This window comes from Panthera onca, chromosome B2 (assembly GCF_046562875.1).
Source record: "Panthera onca isolate mPanOnc1 chromosome B2, mPanOnc1 haplotype 2, whole genome shotgun sequence".
NCBI classification, from domain to species: Eukaryota; Metazoa; Chordata; class Mammalia; order Carnivora; family Felidae; genus Panthera; species Panthera onca.
In genome coordinates, this window is record NC_138343.1 from 110,418,050 (window position 1) to 110,443,379 (window position 25,330).

The window sequence follows — 25,330 nt, forward strand, 5'->3', positions numbered from 1 at the left end:
TGTAATATTTTCCATTTCTGCTTTTACTATGCATTGACTTAAAAAACTGGTCATGTTCAATGAACAAAAAAGGAAGGAAGAGGAAAACAATGAGTCAAAAATATTCTGCAATATTAGACACATGAATATAGAATCAATGCAGTTTAAAATTACATAAAATAATAAATAGCATATCTACATTTATATATACTAAGGAAATTGTTAAAGTAACATCTGGCAAAGATAATAAAATCTTGACCTAGCATAATAAAAAAATATTAATGTGCAGTGTTTTGGGACAAGCAATAGATAAGAGACCTTAAGGATTGGGTTTGGTTCTTGAAACTCATTTGCTGTGGACCCTTGACATGGCCATTTAACTTGCTTTCCTCATCTTTTACAAAAGAAAAGAAATGGTAGAAATTAGATTGATGGTTTCTAAGATCTCGTCCAGGTAAAGTGATATATTTATGTTAAATATTAATTTAAACTTTTTTTAAGTTTATTTATCTTTGAGAGAGAGAGAGAGAGAGAAAGAGAGCAAGGGAGGGGCAGAGAGAGAGGAAGAGAGAATCCCAAGCAGGCTCTGCACTGTCAGTGCAGAGCCAGATGTAGAGCTTGAACTCACAGACTAAGACATCATGACCTGAGCTGAAATCAAGAGTTGGATGCTTAACTGACTGAACCACCCAGCCTCCCTTGTTAAATTTTAATTTAAATCTAAATAGTAAATCATTTACAAAGGAGGCACCATTTAGATAATCAACGTGAAAAGTTGCAGCATTAATTTCTTTTTGGCTTGTTGCTCTTTAATAAATCTGTTTGCTCAATTCCTGATAGATTTTCTGCTGATGGAAACATGTTTAAGTCTAAGGGCAGAAGAACAGAACAAACCTTGTTTCTAAAATTAGTGTCTGTTCCAGATATAATATATCTGTTTACACAGCTATTTACTACAGAGCAGAAATTGGCTCTGTTGTAGATTTACATCTAAACCAGAAAGAACTATCAAACAGGCAATTTACCTTTTATGTTTATTTTTATTTTTTTGAGACACAGACAGAGCATTAGCAGGGGAGGGCAGAGAAAGGAGACACAGAATCCAAAGCAGTCTCCAGGCTCTGAGCTGTCACCACAGAGCCCGATGTGGGGCTTAAACTCACAAGCCTCGAGCTGTGAGATCATGACCTGAGCCGACTGAGCCACCCAGGCACCCCAGCACTGTACCTTTTAAACTGACTTGGAAATCTAAACTTTGTATCATGCATATTGAAAAAACAAGCCATTTGGAGGAAGCAAGAAAATATCATAAGGACTTTTATGGGATGCTTGAATCAGTTCAGAAATCTTATTACATACTACTAGAAGACATTATTACTCACCTACATGTTTTATGAGGTTCTTTAATCTTTTAATAATCAAAATTAAAATGTAAGATACATAAATGTTAAACATGTATATGTGCTGCCGAAGCGAGCACGAAACATGTAAAATATATTATAAAACTCTGAAAGGAATTGCTTTCTGGCTTGGATATCAATTTGAGTAAATATTCTTTTTTTTTTCTTTTACCTACAGAGCCGTTTACATATACAGGCAATCTTGTTCATCAAATGTACTGTATAAAGTTACTTAATTGAAATAATACCATATTATCTTTTATCTGATGTTTACAAATATACTTTTAGAGATTTAATGTAAAATTGTGTGACGGTTAGCATTATTTATGTAGCACTGTACATCAGAAAAAGAAATTACAAATAGTGCTTTGAAAATTGCCCTTTAATCTTCTAAAAGCTACTTGGTAAGCAAGAATTGCCACTGACAATTCGAACTAAATTTTGAGAAGAATTTTTATTTTATGTTAGGATCAATAAAAATGCAGTCTGGTGCTAAGAAGTAAAAATATCATTTATGGTATCTTTTAATTTTAAAAGCAGAAGTATTTGGCAATATAATTAGATAGTATTTAGAAAGTCCTTTAAGGTCTACTGTATTAAGATTTGTGGTCACATGGCCTCTTAGATACATGAACCTAGTGAAATTCATATACAGAAATGACTTTTTCATCTTCATTGGTTTTGTTTGCATCATGCTAAATCTTCTAGATTCCAATTAAGCTAAATTTATTTAGGCTGTATTACAATAAATTTCTATGGAAACTTTTTTGTTATTCAAGCATCTACCCTTGACCACTGTGTTCTCACAAACCCTCTCAGTTATGTGTATTTTGCCTCACATGAATGGTAACTTTGGGTCCTTCTCCTTCATGATGTTGATTAAACTGTTAACAGCAAATGTTTTGTTTGCACCATGATTAGATTGTAATAGATTAGGGGAAATTTTCAGAGAACTAATAGAAAGATAGAAGAAGTTAATCAGATCATTACTTAGAAGTCCTTTTTTTTTATTGATAGGAAACTTAACATAACACTGAGAACACACCATGATTATTCAACTATTCAGTCATTCATTCAGCAAGCAATGTCTCAGCATTTAGTGCCTGCTCAGCACTTCAGTCTTCTAAGAATACTTAGCCTCTAAGGCTTACCTATTAATTGAAAAAACAGATTTTTATGGATGGGTGTAATTCTGGTGACAGTCATAGAAATTAGATTTGGTGTACCTCTCGTTAAGGGCATAGAAAAGGATATCAATTCCGGGTATCACACATATACTTTAAAAAGTTCAGAGACAAAAGAAGATAAGGGATAAATGGTCTTACTCCATTATTGACCCACATACTGAACTTCCGAAAGTAAAAGTTTTTTCTCTTCCAAACACAATTCCCTATAATGGTAAATGATTCTACATTCCATCTACAATTCCAACCAGGAGGCTGAAAATCATCCAAAATTCTTCTCCATGCTTTGCCCTCCCTATTCAGCTGTTAACAGAGTCCTGTTGATTCCCTTTTCTAAATATATCTTGAGTGTACTTCCGCTTGTTCATTTCCTTCTCAGTTTCTATTAGAGCCTCAAATATATCATTTTCATACCCTCTCATATCACCTGATGTTTTTGCCCTCTTCTTGCATCTTTTCACCATACCATGCTCATTTGTCAAGTCTCAGCTCAGCTGTTGTCTCCCTCTGGATGCCTTTCCTGATCTCTTTCCAGGATGAGTTAGATGCCCCTAATCTGTACTCTCAGCATCGTTTGAAAACCATCATCTCTGTACACTGTAATTATTTGCAATACTTTGTAATTATTTACTCATTTGTCTTCCACAAATAAATTGTGAAATTCACTAGTCAGGGACAGCAATGAAACTATCATCTTTGTGTTCTTAGTACTTGTGCATTGTCTCACAGTGTCAACAATCATTGTCTTTAATGAACAAGTGACAACTCTATATAAATGGAGAGTTACTCTATTGAGTAATGCATGCAACTAAACATACTCTCCTAATGACTCACTGAAGATGCTGCTAAAATATTTTAAAAGGACTTGCAGAAAAGAGAGAGCTCTTTTAATTCTATGGGCCTTCATTGAAACATATCATCAGAAGAAATTTTCCATTTTTTTCTCTACATAGGAGGTTTTTCAAATTTGTGTTGTGATCATCTTGCTTCAGGATATGTAAAAATAAAAGGTGAAAGTTTGTGTACAGAATTTCTTATTAATGTTGGTTATGGCTATTTTACCGATGAAAAGGACAAAATCATATTATGTTTAGATGTAGTAAAATTATATTATGTTTACTCTTGAGTAGTTTTGGCCTGGAATATAATAGACATTCCTGATCATTTTCAATTGATTGGCACCATCTGGCCCAAGCATATTTTAATTATTAAGACTTACTAAACTATATTACCCTAAACTCTACTGCATCACATTCTGATACTTTAAGTGGGTCTTAGGAAAGAAATGAGATAATAAGAAATGAGCATTTACCATGCTGAATCCTTATCTTAAAAGTCAAGGCATTGATTAGAGCAAGGGATGGGGATGGAGGGTTTATGAGAAGGAAAACTCAGTAAAATGTCTAAATTTTGATGGGCTTGTCTAAAGTTGTAAGGCATGGGCCCAAAGAAACCATTATTTCTGCTATGTTTATTATTGGTCACATCAATCTCAGTTCCTGAGCTTGAGAATATTATGTTCTGAAACTAGAAAGGTGAGAATAAAAGAGCTGGTAGTTAATATTATTTTTCTTTTCTTTCTCTTCTCTTTTTTCCTTTCCTTTCCTTTCCTTTCCTTTCCTTTCCTTTCCTTTCCTTTCCTCCTTTTTTCTTTTCTTTTCTCTTTTATTTTCTTTTCTTTTTTCTTTTCTTTCTTTTCTTTTTTTTCTTCTACAGTCAAATAAATAGTACCATATTTCTTTCTCAAGATGTTCTGTGTTATTGAGAGTTAAATTTGAATAGCATATGAAAAGAAAAGATACCTCATGTTTGTCTACATGAGGCATCTGAAACATTTTTTCCTGGAATATGATTCAATTATTAAATATCAACCCTCTTTTAAACATCTTACAAGTGTGAAACACTTCATCACAGGCTTGAGAAATATTCCCATGCATGGATGTTGTGTTGATCCATTAAACTGAAAAACCACAAAGAATATTTGACCTAAGAACATAGTTTTGAAAACTGGATAATATATTTTACCTTACAAATAGTATAAAAGCATGTATAGGCATAGGAGAAACAAAAGAAGGGATTGAGAATAGGTTCAAATAATTATGAAACCAGCATATTTTAGAATAGCAAAGAAGACATAAACTAAACAGGACATTAACATGAGCTAACTGGATCTTGTAAATTTTGCAATATTTTGTCAGAATAACTCACAAATTAGCCTGGAAACAGAAATCTTTCTAAAAGAGTTGACTTCTTAACAGGCAAGTATCTAAAAAGCTTCTGAGTTTTATTTTAATTTAGAAGAGCCAGACCATCAACTTCTATGACAAGTTATAAAGCCTTCTGTAGTAAATTGCTTTTGCCACCCTGAAACATCTAAATCCAAGTCTCATTACCACTTTCCTCAATTGGTTTTCTGATTGGATTGAAATGAAAAAAGAGGATTTTCAATGAAAATTTTATTATAAAGGGCAAAAAAAGAGCATTTCTTGATTCCCATAAACTACAGAAGGAAGAAAATCATTCTGAGGAAAGCCTGAAAACTAAAAATTATGACTTTTCGAAGATTCTAAAATATATACTGTTGAAGAAATCTCTGAAGAAGATGACATATCTAATAGTGGCTAATAACTCTTTGTTTACACTAATGTTGGCTATACTAATGCATAAGTAGCATTTAGAAATGTTAAAAGAAACTATTGTATTCTTTATTTTCCATAATAGAGGCAACTTCTCCAGGATCCACAGACCCTGTGTCTCTCCTTTAAGTCAGCTAAGAAAAATTATACCTGTCATAGACTGATTCAGAAGCTACTAATGGAACTATGCTTGCTTGATTGAATTGGTTAAAAAAATAGATCTTCCAATCTTTAGAAGATAGAACTGAAAACAATAAAAATAAAAATAAAGACTCTAATACTCAAGTCACCATTAAAAATAAAAAAAAATAAGATTTTAGTACGGAAGTGGTTAATCAAAAGCTAAGCATGAAAAAGGTTATATTGTTTTACCGCAAAACAAAAATTGTTTTCATTTTGGGAAGCCAAATGGCCAATGAATGTGTCTCAGATTTTTAAAGGCTGTAGCAAATTTAATTCTGGAAAGCAGTTGTTTCCTGTACTTATTAATCCAATTTATAGATAACATGTTAAATGTTTATTTTGTGCCAAGAACCATGCTAAACATTTAAAAAAATATTTTAACATTTATAGTAAACCTCGTAAAGTCAATTTTTCCATTTAACAAATTAGGAAACAGGCTTTCAGATCCATTTGACCATATAATTAAACTCTTACTCATTTGTTCATTCAGAATCATTTACTGAGCTCTTACTACGTGCCAGGAACTGTTTTAGGCACAGGAAATACATGAAATAAACCAGCAAAATCCCTGCCCTAACCAACATATGGTACACTGCCCTGCTTTGTTATTAATATCATCCAGAATTGTTATCTAAGGATTACTTTAAGTTTACAATTCAAAATAAGAGTACCACCATTTGAGGTGTTTTGTTTTGTTTTGTTTCTCCACCCACCTTCCTCTCTTGCCTTGATCTCTCATGTCTATATTATTGGGACTAAAATACTTGAGGTTCCAAATTTGGCAGTAAAATATACCAAGGATATATTGGCAAAAGGAAGCACGCTACATTTTAGGTTACCTTAAAGTCAAAGAGGACACCTTGATACACTGTGAGTCTTTTGTTCACTGACTTAGAAATCAAATTGAGTGTGTGAATGAGGTCATTGATGTGTTGAAAGAAGCCATGTTATTCCATGAATTTTGTAACATGGGAAACAATTGATCTTTGTATCAGCTTCCTTGCCTATAATGTGGGCTAAATAATGGAACCTGAAACACAGATCATTATGAGATGAAATTATGTTATGCATGTATGTAAATAAATCCTCTTGATTAATTGATTAATTGCTACACCAATATTAGTTATTTTTCATTTTCCAAGATTTGAATTACAAGGCATTTAATAAATGTCCTTCAACTAACAGAGTAAAAATCATTATAGTTTTCTTGATCTATTGTTTCTTTTCAGTAATAAACCCTCTCAGCATATTATAATGACACATACCTGTTGACAACTCAATAAACATTAGCCTATGATAGAAATGGTGGTTGACTTGCTGCCTCAGAGATTTACATGAGTCTCTGTAGGGATACTTATGAAGTATTTATCACGACTGCCACTTTCTAGCAATTACTCAATTTTCCATATCAGCCTAATTTTAATATAATTTTTATCCCCCAAATTACATTACAACAAAATTTTCTGTCTCCTTATTTACGGGAAAAATAACATGAAATTTTGAGATAGCAATGCCTGGGTATAAGTAAATTATACATGTTAGCATAACTTCATTGTTCTAATTGTGACGCAAACTGAACATTTTCTCCAGTCTTTCTCATTTGGTTTTTCTTTTCTTTTTTTAATATATGTTGTCACTCATTTTTTAAAAAAAAATCTATTATCTTTGCTCTATTGCTTCCCCGAATCTTTTAAGTAAAAGACATCATTCCTCACAGTGCATTCAGCTGAACACTGCTATTATATTACAGAAAAGCTACCATGGTTGAATAAATGTGAAAAACATTGGGTAAAAAAAGGTTCAGCTGGTTTCTTTACTATCACACTTCCTTAATGTGTCCATGTGTATGATAAACTCCAAGAGCTTTTCCCAGACTTGCTTAGCCTCAAAATTCTTTCATGTACCAAAAATTATAACTAGTCTTCTATGCAAAACACTTTGCCAAATACAAATGCAAGAAATAATTTATACTGCAAGACATCCTTCTACCCTTTAGAGTTACAAAGAAAAACTCCATAACAGTAATGTTATTGATGTATACTCTTAGCTGAACTGTATACAATTATACAGCTTTTAAGGAAGAGGGACTTAGTTCAAAGTTTTAAGGTTAGAAGTGATACCACACAGGGGTGCCTGGGTGGCTAAGTTGGTTAAGCGCCTGACTCTTCATTTCAGCTCAGGGCATGATCTTACAATTCACGGGTGAACCCCGCATTGCGCTCCACACAGAGTGTGTAGAGCCTGTTTGGAATTCTCTCTCTCTCTCTCTCTCTCTCTCTGCCCTCTCCTGCTTGCTCTCTTTCTCTAAATAAAAAAAAAAAAAAAGAAACAAAAAAATTTTAAAAAAAAGTGGTACCACAAAAGCCACTGGATAAATATCACACAAGTAAACAAGTTAAAAATGAGAAGATCTATATGGGAAAGGAAGTGATTTGATCTTGGTGACAGGTAATTAAACAAAATGAAATACTTTTAGGCATTATATACAGAAATCCCTTATCTCTCAGATCTTCAAAAATGGAATTAGTGTATGCCTTAGTTTTTAGCATTTTCCCATGCATTATTGCCTTTCATTGATTCTGTAACCCTGTGAAGTTGTAAAGACGGTTGCTGTTATATCTCTGGTAGATTAGGAACCATTTAAAACTACAGTTTCTCTGATGTCACATCTTCCTCTCTCTTTACTATGCCATGCTGTTTTCCTAAGTCACGCTTTTCCCTTTTTCAGACAAGGTTTTAAAATAATAACCTACAATTTAGACAAAGTATACGATGTAGATTTTCTGGCCCTAATTCCTGGCCTCCAACTAAATGCCTCAAACTATAGTAATTTGGGTTTCCTCTTATTTAGCTCCACTAAAACTACTTGTAAGATCATTAGTGTCTCCATATTATACATTCCAATGAATATTTTTCAGTCTTTATCTTACCATGAGTTTTTTCCACATTTGACACTTTGACAGCTTCCTCCTCCTTGAAATTCTTTCCTCCCTGGTTTCTGAGACAATATCTCTAGCTTCTAAAAGAATTCTCTCCTTCTTTTTCAATTTTTTAACTCCTTCAGGGTCTTCTTCTCTAACCACTCCTACATTTTAGTATTCTTCTTGGTGTTCTTCTTTAGTGTTCTTTGCTGCCTTAGTTCTGGGTCTTTCTCTCTCACTTCCCTTGGTAGATGTCAATAACTCTCATTGTTTAAACCAGCATATCTTTGCCAGGAATTTCCACCTCTACTACCATATTTTTCCCCCAGATACCTGACAATCATACATAAGTGCATATCCCACAGCTACCTCTAATTCAACATTTGTCTCCCTGACGGCTACTACAATTAGATTACAAACTCGAGGAGGAAAGGAACTTAACTGTGTTTACCAATACAACACAGCACAACAACTTGACTGTGTTTATATTGTGTTCACCATATTGCCTAGCATATAGTAACTGCTCAATACAAATTTTGAATAATTAATATGTCAAAAATTTACTTAATATGTATGGCTTCCTTTTTAAAAATCTGCCATTTCTTTTGGAAATTCCAACCACAGCAAATGACATTACTGTCCACATACTATTCCAAGACTGAAACCTGGGAGTTACCTTGAATTTTTCTCACCCCCACCCCCAAATAATGGCAGTTATACTTCCTAAATACTTCTATAATAGCTCTCCTCTTTTCCTTCCTACTAATGCTCTCTCTAGATCTTTTTAATAACTCTACAGGTGTCAGTGCAAGATCTCATCACCTAGAAAACTGGTTTCCTGAAACTACTGGCATCCTCTTTATCTTCAATCTCTGTGATTACTCAGAATCAGTAATTTGAAATTCTATGTTAAGCTGTACCTCATTTTGCTTAAAACTTGTAATTCTTCCTGATTTCCTTTAGGAAAAAGGACACAACCCTTACTCAGGTAGCATGATTTTCTGTTGCTGTTCCTCTTAAGCCTTATCCATTCCTGTTCTCCACTTATACTTTGTACTGAAATGAAGGTGAAATCCTTGTGGTTTCAGTTCTCCTGACTTTTCCATCTGGCTGAGGCTTGTGCAAATATCTCTGTCTAGAATGCCTCACTCAGGCTTTCTTCACCAGGCTTATCTTCACCCATCTTGTGAAACTATTCATGTATCCTCTCCTTTGGGAATATTTCTCTGAACCAATAGGCTGGAGAAATGTAACTTTCCACTGTGCTCAGAAAGCACACTCCGCACATTTTTTTGTTTGTTTGTTTGATTTTCTTTTATTTATTTTTGTTATGATTAGCTCTTTACTTAATGATCTCTGCCTTGATACAAAATATTTCTTGAGAATTTAAGGTATTTATCTTTATGTCCTCAAAACCTAACACACTTTTAAATATATGGTTGAAATTCAATAAATATTGAACTAAAATGAGCCTGTGATCCTACCACAACTCAGTTTAGTTAATGACATTAAGATTTAACTATTTCTACAACTTATGGGAGTCCTGCATATCCAATGCTTTCTGGTTACCTAAAGATGTATATACTATTCAGGTGGTGTGTGGAGTCGTTGGAGGAAGAAAGAGAGGGAGAAGGAAGACAGAGAGGATACATTTTCTCTTGTCCAAGGATCTAATTAATAAACTATATGCATATATATATATATATGCATATTTACAAATATATATATATACAAATATATATATATATATTTGTAAGACCATTAGTAATTTTTTGATAGTTACTGCACTTATTTTAGATAGTTATTTTAGATAGTTATTATATATATCTAGTTTATATATATAGTGTATGTATATATATATATATATACATATATATATATATAGTATATATATATATATATATACATACACTATATATATAATACATATATATATATACATATACATATACATATATATATATATATACATATACATATACATATATATATATAGTATATATATATATATATACATACACTATATATATAAACTAGATATATATATATATATATATATATATATATATATATATACTTGTGTAGGATCACTATAGTAATTTTTAGATAGTTATTACATCAGTTTAGTTTTATGATGACAGACATAAATTGAATAGAGTCACCAATTAGAAGCAAGTTCTTTGAGTGATATGAGCCAAAGATACTTTGATGACTGATAGGTATTGAGTGCATACTGTTTTCCTTTGGCCAAAACATTTACCTATTGTGTCAATATCTTAGCCAGGTGATAAAATACACAGACAGCTTACTCTTGACATACATGTTCTGCTAACAAAATATGTGTTTGTTTATTCCTTTTAAGGTCAAAGGAATGCACAGGTATGTTCAGTGCTTGTTTGCCTATGCTATGTCATAAGAAAGGAATAGGTGTTTCCTTAATCATTTCATGAACTACTTAAGTCCAGAAATCACCCATCAAGTGAAACAGTGGGTAGACGATGTCAACCAGTGCTCAGTAAGTGTGAGGACCCCACTGCTAGTGAGAAAAAAACCATTTAAAAATATAAGTCCAGGGATGCCTGGGTGGCTCAGTCGGTTGAGCGTCCGACTTCGGCTCAGGTCGTGATCTTGCAGTTTGTAAGTTCAAACCCCGCATCGGGCTCTGTGCTGACAGCTTGGAGCCTGGAGCCTGGAGCCTGCTTCGGATTCTTTGGCTCCGTCTCTCTGCCCCTTCCGCACTCATGATCTGTCTCTCTCTGGTCTCTCAAAGATGAATAAACGTTTAAAAAATTAAAAAAAAAACAAAAATATAAGTCCATTCTTAATTTTTTTAATGTTTATTAATTTTTGAAAGAGAGAGAGAGACAGAGCATGAGTGGGAGAGCGGTAGAGAAAGAGGGAGACACAGAATCTGAAGCAGGCCCCAGGCTCTGAGCTGTCAACACAGAGCCAGATGTGGGGCTTGAACTCATGAATGCGACCTGAGCCAAAGTCAGACACTTAACCGACTGAGCCACCCAGATTCCCCAAGTCCATTCTAAATTAGCAAAGTTTTTGGTAAAAGAGAAGTTTAATGTTATTCTTCCCTGGAGATAAGGGCAATAATAGATGTCTATGAAATCTGTAATAGTACATCTCAAATTTTAATGTACATACTAGTGACCTGGGAAATTTGTTAAAATCCAAATTCTTATTCAGCAGTTACAAGATGCCATATTTCTAACAAGGAACCAGGTGATGCTGCTGTTGTTTTGAGAACCACCGTTGAAATAGCAAGAGTAGATGTGATAAACTTTTATATTTTTCTGTTTTCATAGAATTGAAAGTACTTTCATATATATTATATCACATGATTCTCATGATAAGTCTGTTAGATTGTCATGGAATGTTCTGTTGGTGGTGACTCTATTTTATAGGTAAATTAAGAGAGATTCAGCCCTTAAGAGATTTGTTGTAAAATACTCCATATCTATTTTCTTGGAACTCCTCCTTCTATACCATCCTTCCCCCATTAGTTTTTTTACATTTAGAAAACTGCTTCTACACGTCCTATATCACAAAGCCAAGACACGTATCAAACATATATTTTAAAAATCACTAACCAATGCCTTTCTTTCCAAGAAGATAATATTGTCAACACGCGGTGGCTATGGTAACTTTTGAATGTTTTCCTGTCTCAGAGATTAGAGAAGACTAAACAGCTCGCGGCAGTTAATACAGGAGTTTAGATAGAAAATTAGTAGAGACCCACTCAATAAATGTGGTTACCACATGACATGCTAGAGGAAAACGTGTGTCAACTGACCAAGGCTGGAGAACTCATGGCGTGTGTTTGTAGATAGAGAACAGTGGTGGGTGGGAAAGTAAGCTGTCAAGATTGGAAACAAGGTTTATAGGTAAGGTGCTTTTAACATGGACCTGAAGTGAAAGAAAACTATTCAAAGACACTGAAGAGACAAAATTCCACAGGCGTGGCAATCTTTTTTAAATGTCTGTGTGAGTGCAGGGGGAGCAGTGGTGGTGGTGGATTAGACGAAAGGAGAGCACATGAAGAAATATGCTGAGGGCTGTATAATGCAGTGGCAATGAATCTAGCTCTATTCTCTGCAGATATTCATTTAGAAAAAATAACTAGCACAAGCATGTGCTGGATCTGTGAAGAGGAGATGGAAGCAAGAGGATTAAGTCATGAGTTTGTTTACCTATTCATGCAAGAGATGAGAAGAGCTAAAAGTATGGTCTTGCCAGGAGAGAGAATAAAGGAGATCACAAAGTTGGGAGATACATAACTTGATGCCTAACTGGACACTGGGTTCTGAAAGAGAAGGAGAAGCTGCAAATGACTCAAGTTTAAGTCAATGTAACTGAATGGTGATTCATGTGTTCCATTTGTTGAGACAAGGAACAATGGCAACAGCAACAACAAGGCAATGGAGGAGATGTTGAGTTCAGTTATACACAAAGTGAGGTGTAGGCAAAATAACCAAGTGAAAATTTTGTTAGACACTTAGAAACACAGTGACACAACTGTGAAGATTTTATTTATGAACATTAATTTTCTTGATACATAAGAAAAATAAATTATTCCCTGTGATTTATGTCTTTTTTTGTTTGTTTTTAATTGTATAACTACTTTTAATTCCCAGTCATGGCTTCCCGAAAAGAACACTTAGCTATTTTCTAATTACCTAATGAAATGCATGTCCCATTTGCCATCATTTTCATTGGCAAATAAAAAAGGAATTTAGTGGCTAATAATATGCTATGTCAAAAACAAATAATTATAATGTTGCCCCAGTATTTTAAAATGCAGTCATTTTTTGTTGTTGTTTTTAACAGTGTGGGTTAAGTGGCTTAGTTTTTGCCAAAGAAAGATTTTTTTTTAATATGAGAGATGATGAACATGGTCAAATATTGTGTAGGGGTCAGTGTAATATGAAGAAAGAAAACCATCCCCTGGTTTTGGCAACAAACATGTTAGTGGTCACTTCCACACAGAGATTTTAGGAGAAAAGATGATTCCGCAGGAGTGTCCTCGTGTATTCTCAACTTCAAGTTAATCTATCCTTTCTTTTTTTTTTTTATTTAATTTTTTTTTTAACATTTTTTATTTTTTTTTGAGACAGAGAGAGACAGAGCATGAACAGGGGAGGGTCAGAGAGAGGGAGACACAGAATCTGAAACAGGCTCCAGGGTCTGAGCTGTCAGCACAGAGCCCGACGCGGGGCTCGAACTCACGGACTGTGAGATCATGACCTGAGCCGAAGTCGGCGGCTTAACCGACTGAGCCACCCAGGCGCCCCTCTATCCTTTCTTTATTCCCTCAAAGCTCAGGGGCATTTTGTTCTTGCTCATAATTAAGCCAATTCCCTCCACCTGTAGTGCCTATCTCAATTTTTCTCATCTCTAGGACAGTTTTCTCCTCATGAGTATCTCCCTCTGGATTTCTTGCTCCTCCTCTCTCTGGAATGATCTACCTGATTATCACCAATATGAGCACAACAAACATATTTCACTGATTCTACCTGTCAAAATAAAATGCCTCCCTTTATCAACAAACTCCTGGAAGAAGAAGTTTATGCTGTCTCCACTTACTGATCAATCCTTTACTTAATTCCTATGAACTTTCTACTAACCACTCTACTGAAAATGCTCTCCAAAAGGTCACATAATGACAGGTTTTTGTCAAATATAGTGGCTTTTTCTCAGTCATCATGTCTCATGACCTTTCTGAGACGTTTGCATTGCTGACTTTTCCATGTTTTCTTGAAAGTGTCCCTGCTTTGGAATGCTGATACGTTGTATTTCCTGATCTACCAGGTAACCTACTTGCCTTCTCATGACCAGTTCTTTTACTTTTCCAAGAAACTATCCTTAATTCCCTCCTCTTTTCTCTCTACATTACTTTTTTTTGAACAACTCCTTTCCTCCTTTGCCTTTGAATTCTAAACTTCTTTTTTTTTTTAATTTTTTTAATGTTTATTCATTTTTGAGAGACAGAGACAGACAGAGCATGAGCGGGAAAGGGGCAGAGAGAGGGAGACACAGAATCTGAAGCAGGCTCCAGGACACAGAGCCTGATGCGGGGCTTGAATTCACGAACTGCAAGATCATGACCTGAGCCACCCAGACGCCCCTTGAATTCTAAATTTCTGAACTTATGTTTACAGAACCTAGTCTGAGGATACCAAGTGTATGCTCCCAATTTCCAAGGCTCTCTTGGATATCTCTGTGTGCGGGTCCACTAGCATCCACCCACCTATGCTTCCTTTACGAACGTCTACATTTGATCACCTTTACCATCCTTTCTTGCATGAGACCTTGGAGTTTGGTATAGCTTATGTCATCAATGCCTATTCTTCTCCTGTGAAACATCTTGACAGTTACAAAAGCAGCAATAGCACAGTATAGAGAGTATGACTGTGTTTTTAAAGCATATGATTTCATGTAACTGAAAGAATATGTACTGAGATATTATCCATATTTTCAATGGGTTGCGAGGTTCTGTGGCTTTTAAAAACTTAATTCCTAATAATTCCACACTGAACACTAGTCATGTCTATAAATGTGGGGAATAAACAAAGTTCACTTCCTCATTGCTTCTTCTCTGTGTCAATTTCTCCCATTTTTACTGTGTAATACTTAGAGTGCTAAAAGACACTCGAGTCAAATCTCTGATTGAGAATCCTTTCCATAGGATTTCATCTCACATGCCATTATAAGACTTTCTTCTTCCAATTCACATTCTAAGAATCCAAACTTTTCACTTTGGCCTCCTAATCTCCCTCTCTTTATTTCCAGAAACACCCTCCTTTGACTACATACCACAGCTGCAGTCTTGCCTTCTTCTGTTCCTCATTCAGCACCTGGCATCTCCTCTTGTCCTTGGTCCTCTCCTCACTGCATCCTGCTTACATCATGCTCAGCCTGCCCCTGAGTTAGCGCCTTGATCGAGCTACCATTTACTGAAGCCAAACCAAATGGCAAGCATCAATTCTATTTCTTTTTGACACCCCTGCTGGCCCATTATGATGATCTTTGTTCAATAGATAAAGAAGTTGAAACTCAGAAAAGTTAAGTAATTTAAGTAAAGTCATATTCCCAGCAAGTGGCAAAAAGAGTCAAATTCATGTCTTTCTATTATAAAATTGGCACTGCTTCCACTGGGCTGTATTATCACCTCCCTGTCTCAGCTGCTCTTGCATATTCCTAAAATCCTAGCTTAAACCCATCATCTCCTTAAGGTTTTCACTGATTGACAAGACCACAGGGGTGACTCCTCCCTCCAGACTCCTAGAGCAGTCATCACTAATAGAGTTGTCTTCTAGCTAACGTTTGATAGTTTGTGTCTATGTCCTTAATTATACTCTCTTAGTAGAGAAACAAGGCCTTATCACTTGTTTGTAATTTTTGCATCACCAAGAACAATCCTGAACATAAGGCAGTGACATTTAGCATAATATATATTTTCAATAAATTGCTGATTGATTATATAAAATATGCTATTAGTGCTGATTTCTCTTTCCTTTTAGGGAGTTAAAAATAAATATAACATCAAAATAGATATAAATATTTAATGTAAACTAATAATACGAAATTTATAGTGCATATTACTTTTCCCATTACAAACCAACAGTAAAATAAAGCATCAAATACAGTGTTATGCTCACAGGAAGGAGTGACGTCATGCACCTTTATTTGATTAACAATCTTTCACTGACACCAGTAAAAGAGCTAACAACAGTAGAGCAATTTTTATAAGTAGTTTTCCCTTTTCTGCAGATATATCTAAAGCTCAGTTATAAGTTTCGATGTTAATAATGTATCATATCTCTATTATGCATTTTTCTCACTGTGTAAAATTGGTCATTTTTTTCCCACTTATCTTCTAGAGAATGCAGACTTTCAGATTTCATAAAGTCAATCAAAGTGGCTATGTTTAGGCACTAAAAAAACAATGAATTACTTTTGCTATGTTAACAGTACTTTGAAAAGAAGTGATAATACTTCAAGTTAATATTTAACATATACATAGAAGGGGGAAACAAGAATTAGTTACATATAGGTTAAACTTTGTCAAAATGAGTATATACAAATACTTTAAGACCAATGATATGTATGTCTGTGTGTACATAGTACTTTCACTGTATGGAGAGATATAGATATAAACTTCTTTTGCGTATGCAGATATAGACATATAAGTAAGTATCTTTACATAGATATGAAATATTTGGAATAGGATTAGCTCTAGAAAGATTGTAATTACTAATTGGAATTTTTGGTTTTCCTTTTCTGCACTGTATTTAATGATGTTCCTTCCAGCTTTTAACATCTCTCTTAAGAGTGTCCAGCTCTTGTCTTCCTCCCTCACAGAACCTGTTTTCAGCAATTCTATTTTCAAAGTATTCCAATTTTCAAGTGAATGGTCAAGAAGGCAATGGACTCCCATTCCAAAGAATATTTGCATATTTAATCAATGGGAAAGAAAATGGCTGAATCTATTAGGCTGACTCATATAAAACTACTGTTTTGAGGTAAAAATGGTTGAATATATGTGATTTCATAAGTTTCAATGAATATATGAATCAGTTTCAGGCATTTGATCTGGTTGAAGCCTCTGAAACATAAATTGTCCCCTTGGCACTTTGTAAATAGTGCTCAATTGCGCACTAGATGAATAAAGAGAAGCATATGCTAACAGTTCCAGCGCTTTGGTGACCTTATCCAGAAAACACAGAATCTATTTTAACTTAAGAATATCTTCAAGTTTATTGCTTATTACACTTAATATATATGGGATGGGTGCATCAATATTTTTTCAATGTTTTGAGCATTTCAAGGCCTTACGCATCCCTGATTATAACACTAGTTTTGTTCATAACAAAACAGAACATCTATTTATATGTAAATCTTAGAAAGTGCACTTACCTGCTTTGGGTATCTTTTCCTCTTTTTTAATTTCAGGTTCTGGAGTAAAACATACACACACACACACACACACACACACAAACACACAGGTGGATAAAATAAGCATTTGAAAAAACCCATACAAATCAATTTTAATAGATTTTTATCAATTTTAATTATAGTTACACACTTTTATCAATATGCAATGAAACATGTGTTCTTAGTAAGTGATAAAGTGACTTACACAAAAGGACTTGATTTTGAAATCTAGTTTGCTAAGTTTTATATAGAACATACTAAGTAATTTGTCTTTACTAACAGCCCATTTCTTAGGATTCATAAGTCCTCTAAGTAATATAAATAAAAAATTAATAATAATTACTAGGAAAAAGTGTTGTAATTTTTCCTAATTTAACCAGTTCAAGCCATTTATTAATTTTGACTACATACGCTCAATTCATGGAGCGCCACCTGGTGGTTAACTTAATAATTTCAAACAGGTATAATTCCTGTTTTTATTAGTATTTATTATTAATTTTATAAAGTAAATTAAGTTGATTTATAGTGTATTAATATAAAACTTTATTAGAATGAAGTACTTTAATTTCTTATTGTCTTAGGAAATGTCTTTTGTCTAGAAACTGCATTCCAACTTAATATCATTATAGGATAAACACAGTTTTAGAAAGTATCCAAATAATGTTCATGATACATTGCCAATCAAGGTAATGGTTGACTATATTTTAATGTTTTCCAGTTCTTCCTCTTGTTTAAACAATTTTGCTTAGGCTGTATACTTCTTTCCTGGCAAAAAGTCTTATTTTGATTAATGGAAGGGCCCTGCTACGTTATGATTTTTCATTCCTTCAAACAGCAGAAAAACTGACCTCATCGTTGGGATACGTTTTGAGAACAGACTGTGTTATCTGAGATAGTGCTCTCTGGCTTTATTTGAGTGGTAGCCTAATAGAGTCTCATTTTCTGGAGTTACAAACCAAACAAACAAACAAAACCCACAAAAAAACAAAAAAAACCACCTCATTTGTTTAACAGCAGAATTTTATATAGTAGAGAATTACATACCCATTCACACCCTACTTCCTATAATACTTCAATGCATATCCTGTAAAAAGTGATATCACTGCTCTCACCGCACTTCAACACTCCTGACCACATATTCCTCTCTTTTTATTTCACACATTCACTAAACTGGGTAGCGCACATGCTATTCTGTTGCTTTCCATGTGCTTTAATGTTATATAACAATTTTTATACAATTTTAATTTAATTTTTATTTATTGTCTATGTCCCCATCTTAGATTTTAATTTCCACAAGAGCAGTAACTATGTCTTGTGCACTATTCAAATATCAACATTTATTTACATATCTGACATGTGGCATATGATCAATACATACTGTGGAATGAGTGGATAAATGAACAAAACAGTGACTACAGAAGGACCGAATGCTCCCTCTTGTGTATCTAAAGTCCTAGAAGAAATTCATTTATCTCACGCTTCCAGAGCTAGAAATAAAATTTCAGTGTCCCAGGATGGGTTTCATAAACATGTTACTCATCAGGTGGAGCAATCTATTTGAAAGGGCCTTACTTCTTACTACACGTGGCTCTCTCCCGCTCAATTACATTGTTATTGTAATCTTGACATGGGATTATCTTAGTCTTAATGTTTGTCGAGAGATCTTCTGAGAAACATAAAAGTTGTTGAGAATATTTTTATCAGTACGTTATGACTTTTATGAGTGCAATACAACCAGAATCAACTTCTATCTTGTACATAGAATTTTACACGCTCTCTTATGAACATGCACTATCCAACATGCATGTGCCCGTGGACCCTCACACTATATAGAAATACTGACTTTTGGTATTACGTAAAAACACTTACAACATGACCTCACAAGTTATGAGTTCATGGGAAGTGTAAAAAGGAGGATTTGAATCATACAATATGGCTTTAAGACAAGTTCACTTGCTCAGGTTTTGTGACCTTGGGCATTACTTAAAACCTTAAATCTCAAATTTGCCATTCCTAAAATGGAGAAAATAATGTTGTAAAATTAATGAGAATTATAAGTGATGTATGGAAAGCACTTTATTATTTTAAATTGTACTCATAAACTTAAATTGCATAGTGATTTTCATTTTTTTCTTACAGAATTGGGCCTTTACCCTTGAAGATGCAAAGCAGGAGTTGATATGTGAGATTATTGTCAAAGGATTTTCTAAGGTGAGCATCTCCTTTATTAGGCTACTTGCTAATTCAGAGCTCAGGGCCTTCATTTTGAAAATGGCATTACTACTGAAGGTTAAGTCTTTAATTTTTGAGTCACAAATGGATGCCTGTTCCTAGTCATATAAAAATGACAAATGTATATATATGTATATCTATGTATATGTATATATATCTATATATATGTACATCCATCTATATATATGTGTGTGTGTATATATATATATATATATATATATAATAAGGAATATATGTATTTATATTTAAGTTTAGTCCAAGGGCTTCATTGAGAAACTTCAAGAAGCTAAGGACAACGGTTAATGCTGGAGATTGGGACCTGGAGGCCAGAATAGGAATTGTTATTTTCATCCAATTTTTACGGTTTGAAATTTTTTTTTTACCACTGATTATTATCATATAATAATAAAATACCTGATTTGCATAAACATTTGTCACTTGAGCCCTTCATTTTGGGCTCCACATGCAAGCGTTGCAGAAACATGGAATCAAGAAATCCCCACGCTGAGTTGTTGAGACAGACAGCCTGTCATTTCATATGCAGCACTGACTTTTCCAGGCTGTTGATTTCATTTATGAAATGTAAATTGCTGATGGGCCTGGGGAAGGGAGCTTCATTAACGATTTTTCAATGTCATCAACACTATGTTCTCAAGTAAAGCGGGCCAACCAAACTTCATCATGCTTGTGCTTGAGTCAGAGAAGGGCAGCCATGGAGACCAACCCTGTTTAGGAGTCTCTGTTTTGTTTTCATGAAATTAAAAGAAAGATATCTATACAATATATAAATTCCAAGAATCGACATTATTTTAAGAATGCCTCTATTTTAGATATTTTGTAAGGAGAAGGTGACTATCACTGATTTTTCTTTTTTCACTTTATTTTGTTATCATTTTCACATTTGCTTTTTAGTACATAGTGGCCTGATACGTATAATAAATAATAACCATAATCAGATTTGTCAACCAATGATATTTTCCTCATGGCACTCACTAAATAAGTGTATTATATGCATTATTTATATTTTATTTATGTAATATGAAATATTTGTGTTTATTTGATCTCTAACCCCAGTAGAGTATAAACGTCGTGAGTCCTGAGATGAGTTATTATTTCGTCTGCTGAATCATAGCACATAGATCAGTGTTTTGTGCAGAATAAGGATCAAAATATTTGTTGGAAAAATGAAGAAATTATCTTATATAATCCTCACATGCCTCTTCTATGAGATACATGCTACTATTACACCCACTTTACAGATAACAATACTAAGGCTCCATAATTTGTCTAAGTTCATTTTCCCTAGTAAGTGACAAAACTGGTCTTTGAATACTGTTTTTTATGACCACCTTCAAAGCCTTAAGCACTTATAATGAAAACAGCTATAATTACTGTTGCTACAGAAAGAACAAAAGCTTTTAAACATTTCATACATAAAAACATTACAGTAAGCCACATTCCGTATCTTACAGGTAGGTTGCTATTTACCTAGGGTATTTTATGTAGACAAAAAAAATTACTAACAGTTTTTATTATTTAGTTGACATAAACAATTTAGCCACTAAAGTTTCTATTTTTTTCAACCACTCATTGAATCATGTTGTATAAATTAGCTTCCTAAATTAGGCTGGTCAAACTAAATAGATTGAGCATTGATAAAAAATTGATAGCTGTCTGATACACTCCCGTGGTTGTATTCCATATTTAATGGCATGGGAAGGTTTTACATTTAAAAGCAGGTCACCAAGTCCATTTTTGTAAAATATACAGAAGAACTTCAGCAGTCAGTTGTTTGTGAGTTTTGGTCTGAGGGAGTCTGGAAACCTGGTGGCTAAGGACACAACTCATACTGCCAGTGGTGTGTCCCAGATCCACCCCAGGTGTCTATGTGACCTGAGCAAGTCACTTTCAGTGCTTCAATGTTCACATGAATAAAAAAGGATGCTGTAGGGGCACCTAGTGGCTCAGTCATTTGAGCATCTGACTTCGGCTCAGGTCGTGATCTCATGGTTCATGATTTTGAGCCCACATTGGACTTGAGGCCGTCAGCACAGAGCCCTCTTGGGATCCTCTGTCCCCCCCTACACCCCCTTTCTCTGTCTCTCCCCTACTCGTCCGCTCTCTCTCTGCCTCTCAAAAATAAATAAACATTTAAAAAAAGGATGCTGTAAAAATTAAACTGAACACTACATGTGAGGCATTTAGAACAGAGTCAGATACAATGCAAGTAGCGCACATTATTCTCATGATATTTTAAACTATGTTTCTTATATTTTTCTACCATACTGCTAAATAAAATATATTTTAAATATCTATTTTTAAATAAGACAATTAAAATTTTGTGTATTTAGTAAAAGTTAGTGTTCATAAATTTCTTCTAAACCCATGTTTTTTATATCATTTGAGTAATCATTTGCAATTTCTAATGAAAATCTGCCACTAGTGTGCACACATGCACATTTACAGGACTGTACTATGGCTCTCATTACATTACTTAAAACCAGGGCACCTGGGTGGCTCAGTCAGTTAAACATTTGACTCTTGATTTTGGCTCAGGTCATGATCTCATGGTTTGTGGGATGGAGCCCCTGTTGGCTTCTGCCGTGACTCCCTCTGTCTCTGCTCCTCCTCTGTTCATGCTTTCTCTCTCTCAAAAATAAATAAATAAACATTAAAAAAATAAATTATATGCAAAACACACACACACACACACACACACACACACACCCATGCACTTTCACATTTTGTTGTTTCTTTGTTGCTTTATGGGAGGGGACAGAGAACTACTGTCATTCCAAGTAGCTTGGCTTCAAAATTTGGGATTAGGGAAAATTCAGACTGAACTCATGTTTTTTATGTCCTGAGAGGACTTGTTTTGCACACATTTCATCTGTTTTGGTAGGTAGCATTTGATTTCATCTGCTGTGGACACATTATTTTGTAGCCCAGGTAAATACAATTGTGAGAAAGAAAAAATCTGACTACCTTTAGGTTTGACTTGGAACTTCTTCAGTTTACAGACTTCCAAAAGAAGAAACTGTCCCAAGTTTAGGTGATGTCACGTAGAGAACCAACACCTGGCATCATCTCCTCCATGACTTTTCATCTTATCTGTGCCTACATTTCTTTACTTCAATATTCTATGGACTAATATTTTCCTTCTTCTTTTTTAACCAAGTCCATATGGTTTTGAAATATTACACATCCTCTATGCTTCTATTTTTCCTGCTTGAGTTTCTAAAGTTGTATCATATTTGTTTATAAAGTGAGGAATCCTCCATTCATAATAAAGGGGCAAGGTGATGGTATTCTCAAGTAATTAGGCAACCTCATAAAAGTAAGGACTTGCAGAGATCATTTTGTACTGCAGTTGGAGAAAAACAGACACACAAACCCACTAAACAAAAAAATCCCTTGGTTTGAAATTTATTTCCTTTTTATTAATCAATGATTTAATATGGGGCATCTGAAATTCTAAATTTTAATTTTTTCACCTTATGAAATGGAAAATTGTATTAGCTGATTTATTTGTGGCTAAGATTAGATTAAATAATTGAATAAACATTTTACGAGCACTCATATACTAATATCTAAATAGCAGATACCCATAGATTGGATAAAAAACTCTGATATCCCTTGTCTAAGGCAGCATTGGAGGCCACTTTATATTTCCTCTTTTCCAGCCCTCTTTTTCAAATATTGTAAGATTTTCTTGGACAGACTTTTGTCTTGCTCATCTTTGGAAACACAGCATCTAAAATATCCCCAGACTATACCAACATTCAAAATTTGTTATTGATACAAAACAAAGAAAAATGTGGTTTCAAGATGTCAGGAAAATCAAATCTATAAGCTTCGCTTTTAGGTGGCTCAGGCCAAAACATGAAATGGAATCTCTCTTCCATTAACCTAAGCCTTACTAAAAGCCCATTAGAACTGACTCACCCACATTCAACACTGATACACATTATCTTCAGATTTTATATTTAATTTGCCCCAATCAGGAATAATTATCCAGAGTAAGTGAATTAACTAGTTTATAGCCAGTCTAAGCTAGAGTCTCAAGCTAATGAGCAGTGTTCTTTCCATAACATGTATGCACACACACAAACACCCGCCCCCCCCCCCAGATGCACACGCGCGCACACACACACACACACACACACACCCACACATTCTCTCTGCCTCTGTGTCTGTCTCTCTCTCTTGACTTTCATTCCCATTAGGTCAAAAAAAAATTTGCTTTATAAGCTTCTGTAGGCATAGTTCTAAAATGGTTCTAGTTTGTAATGCAAGCACTTAATGTGTGACTCAAAGCTTTGTGTCTAGGACCTGATGCTGCAATCCTTCCTTGGCAAGATTCCCAAGGAGTTTGATGCTCACAAGGAAAGTTTGCTGAGTGGACACTAAAGATGCAAAATGAGCCCAAGGGCATTCTCTCTTTGCAGCAAAGAATAAACACATACATTTTTCCTGCCTCATTCTGTCATCATTTCGTTTTTGCGATCCTTGGTCTTTCACATATGCTAAGCCGATGTACCACGCTTCTGATAGTGCCACTCTGCCTTTATCTTCTCTTTCTTTTAGGCCTCCCTATGTGTGCCTCATTATTCTTTCCTTCTTTCAGTTTCCATCGTGAAGAGTACACATTGAAATAAGTAAGAAATAATTGGAAGAGGCTGCACTTATCAGCTGCACAAAGAACAGTCAGAACAATGTCCTGTAATGTTACTTGAAGATGGCAGGATAGTTGGTTGAATGTATTTTAGGTAATGAGCCAGTTGACTTTAAACCGTTCAATGGGTTCAGAAAGTTGTGCAACAATCATTTGCTCAGGTAAGGAAGCAGACATTCTTTTGTTTCTCCTTATCAAAGGGAGGGTCCCTCTTTAACGAGATTCTTCCCTGTTTCTCTGGGCACCAACATTCACTTTCTTTAACTTGAAGCAAGAATAATCAATGAAGTTAATAAAAGGTCACATGTTTAAGTATGGATCATCCTATATCTTATTCAAATATGTAAAAATAATGCATGACCTTATATGAAAAACAATACATTTAACATTTTTAAAGTGAACAGGAAAAATAAAAAGACTTATGGTAACATTAAAAAAAATTATCCTCAAGGAGAGAGGCATATTAGAACATTCTCATAAGGTAGCATGAGTGACAACAAAAGTAGATGTGCAAAGGGACAGTGACTCATTTTCTTATGCTACTTTGCCCCTTCTAATGAGACCTTAACCGGAAAGAATACCAAAGAAGGAATCTTGGGGCTTTACATCCATAATTGTTTATATATTTCACATGCATATAGTTGTATTTATCATTGAGCATTAATTTTTTTGGAGGGAGAAAATAAAAATTCACAACACTTGGATACATTAATTTGTAAAGCCAGTGATTATAATAGAAAATTCCTGAAACCTTAACTGCTTTTCTTGCCAACACATAACCCCTTTCCATTCTGTCAACTTGGCATTTTAGCATGATCGGCACAACAGGAAAAAATGTTAGTCTGTAAGTTTCTGCTTAGAGTGACAGAGCTACAATTACTAGTTCAATTTTCACTTAAACAATTCTTCAGAAAGTGAGTCATCATGGATTTGTAAAGGCACCTATCAACACTTTATTTTTTGAATCTGACTGCTCTCAAAAATTTTTTTTAATGTTTATTTATTTTAGAGAGAGAGAGACAGAGTGTGAGTGAGGGAGGGGCAGAGAAAGAGGGAGGCACAGAATCTGAAGCAGGTTCCAGGCTCCATGCTGTCAGCACAGAGACCAATGCAGGTCTTGAACCCATGAGCTGAGAGATCATGACCTGAGCTGAAGTTGGCACTTAACGAACTG

General features: G+C 34.5%; 1 protein-coding gene and 1 long non-coding RNA gene across 2 annotated transcripts in view; one reads left to right on the forward strand and one right to left on the reverse strand.

Moving 5' to 3' along the window:
* TRDN (triadin) overlaps nucleotides 1–25,330 on the reverse strand; it is a 388,244-nt gene that overhangs the window by 59,921 nt on the left and 302,993 nt on the right. The window contains exon 25 of the mRNA XM_060616557.3: nucleotides 17,232–17,270. Within this exon, the coding sequence (XP_060472540.3) occupies nucleotides 17,232–17,270 (39 nt within the window). The remainder of the gene's footprint in view (nucleotides 1–17,231; nucleotides 17,271–25,330) is intronic.
* The window catches only part of LOC132667599 (uncharacterized), a 63,227-nt gene that overhangs the window by 22,570 nt on the left and 15,327 nt on the right, over nucleotides 1–25,330 (forward strand). The window contains exon 2 of the long non-coding RNA XR_009605255.2: nucleotides 19,389–19,460. This is a non-coding gene — a long non-coding RNA (uncharacterized LOC132667599). The remainder of the gene's footprint in view (nucleotides 1–19,388; nucleotides 19,461–25,330) is intronic.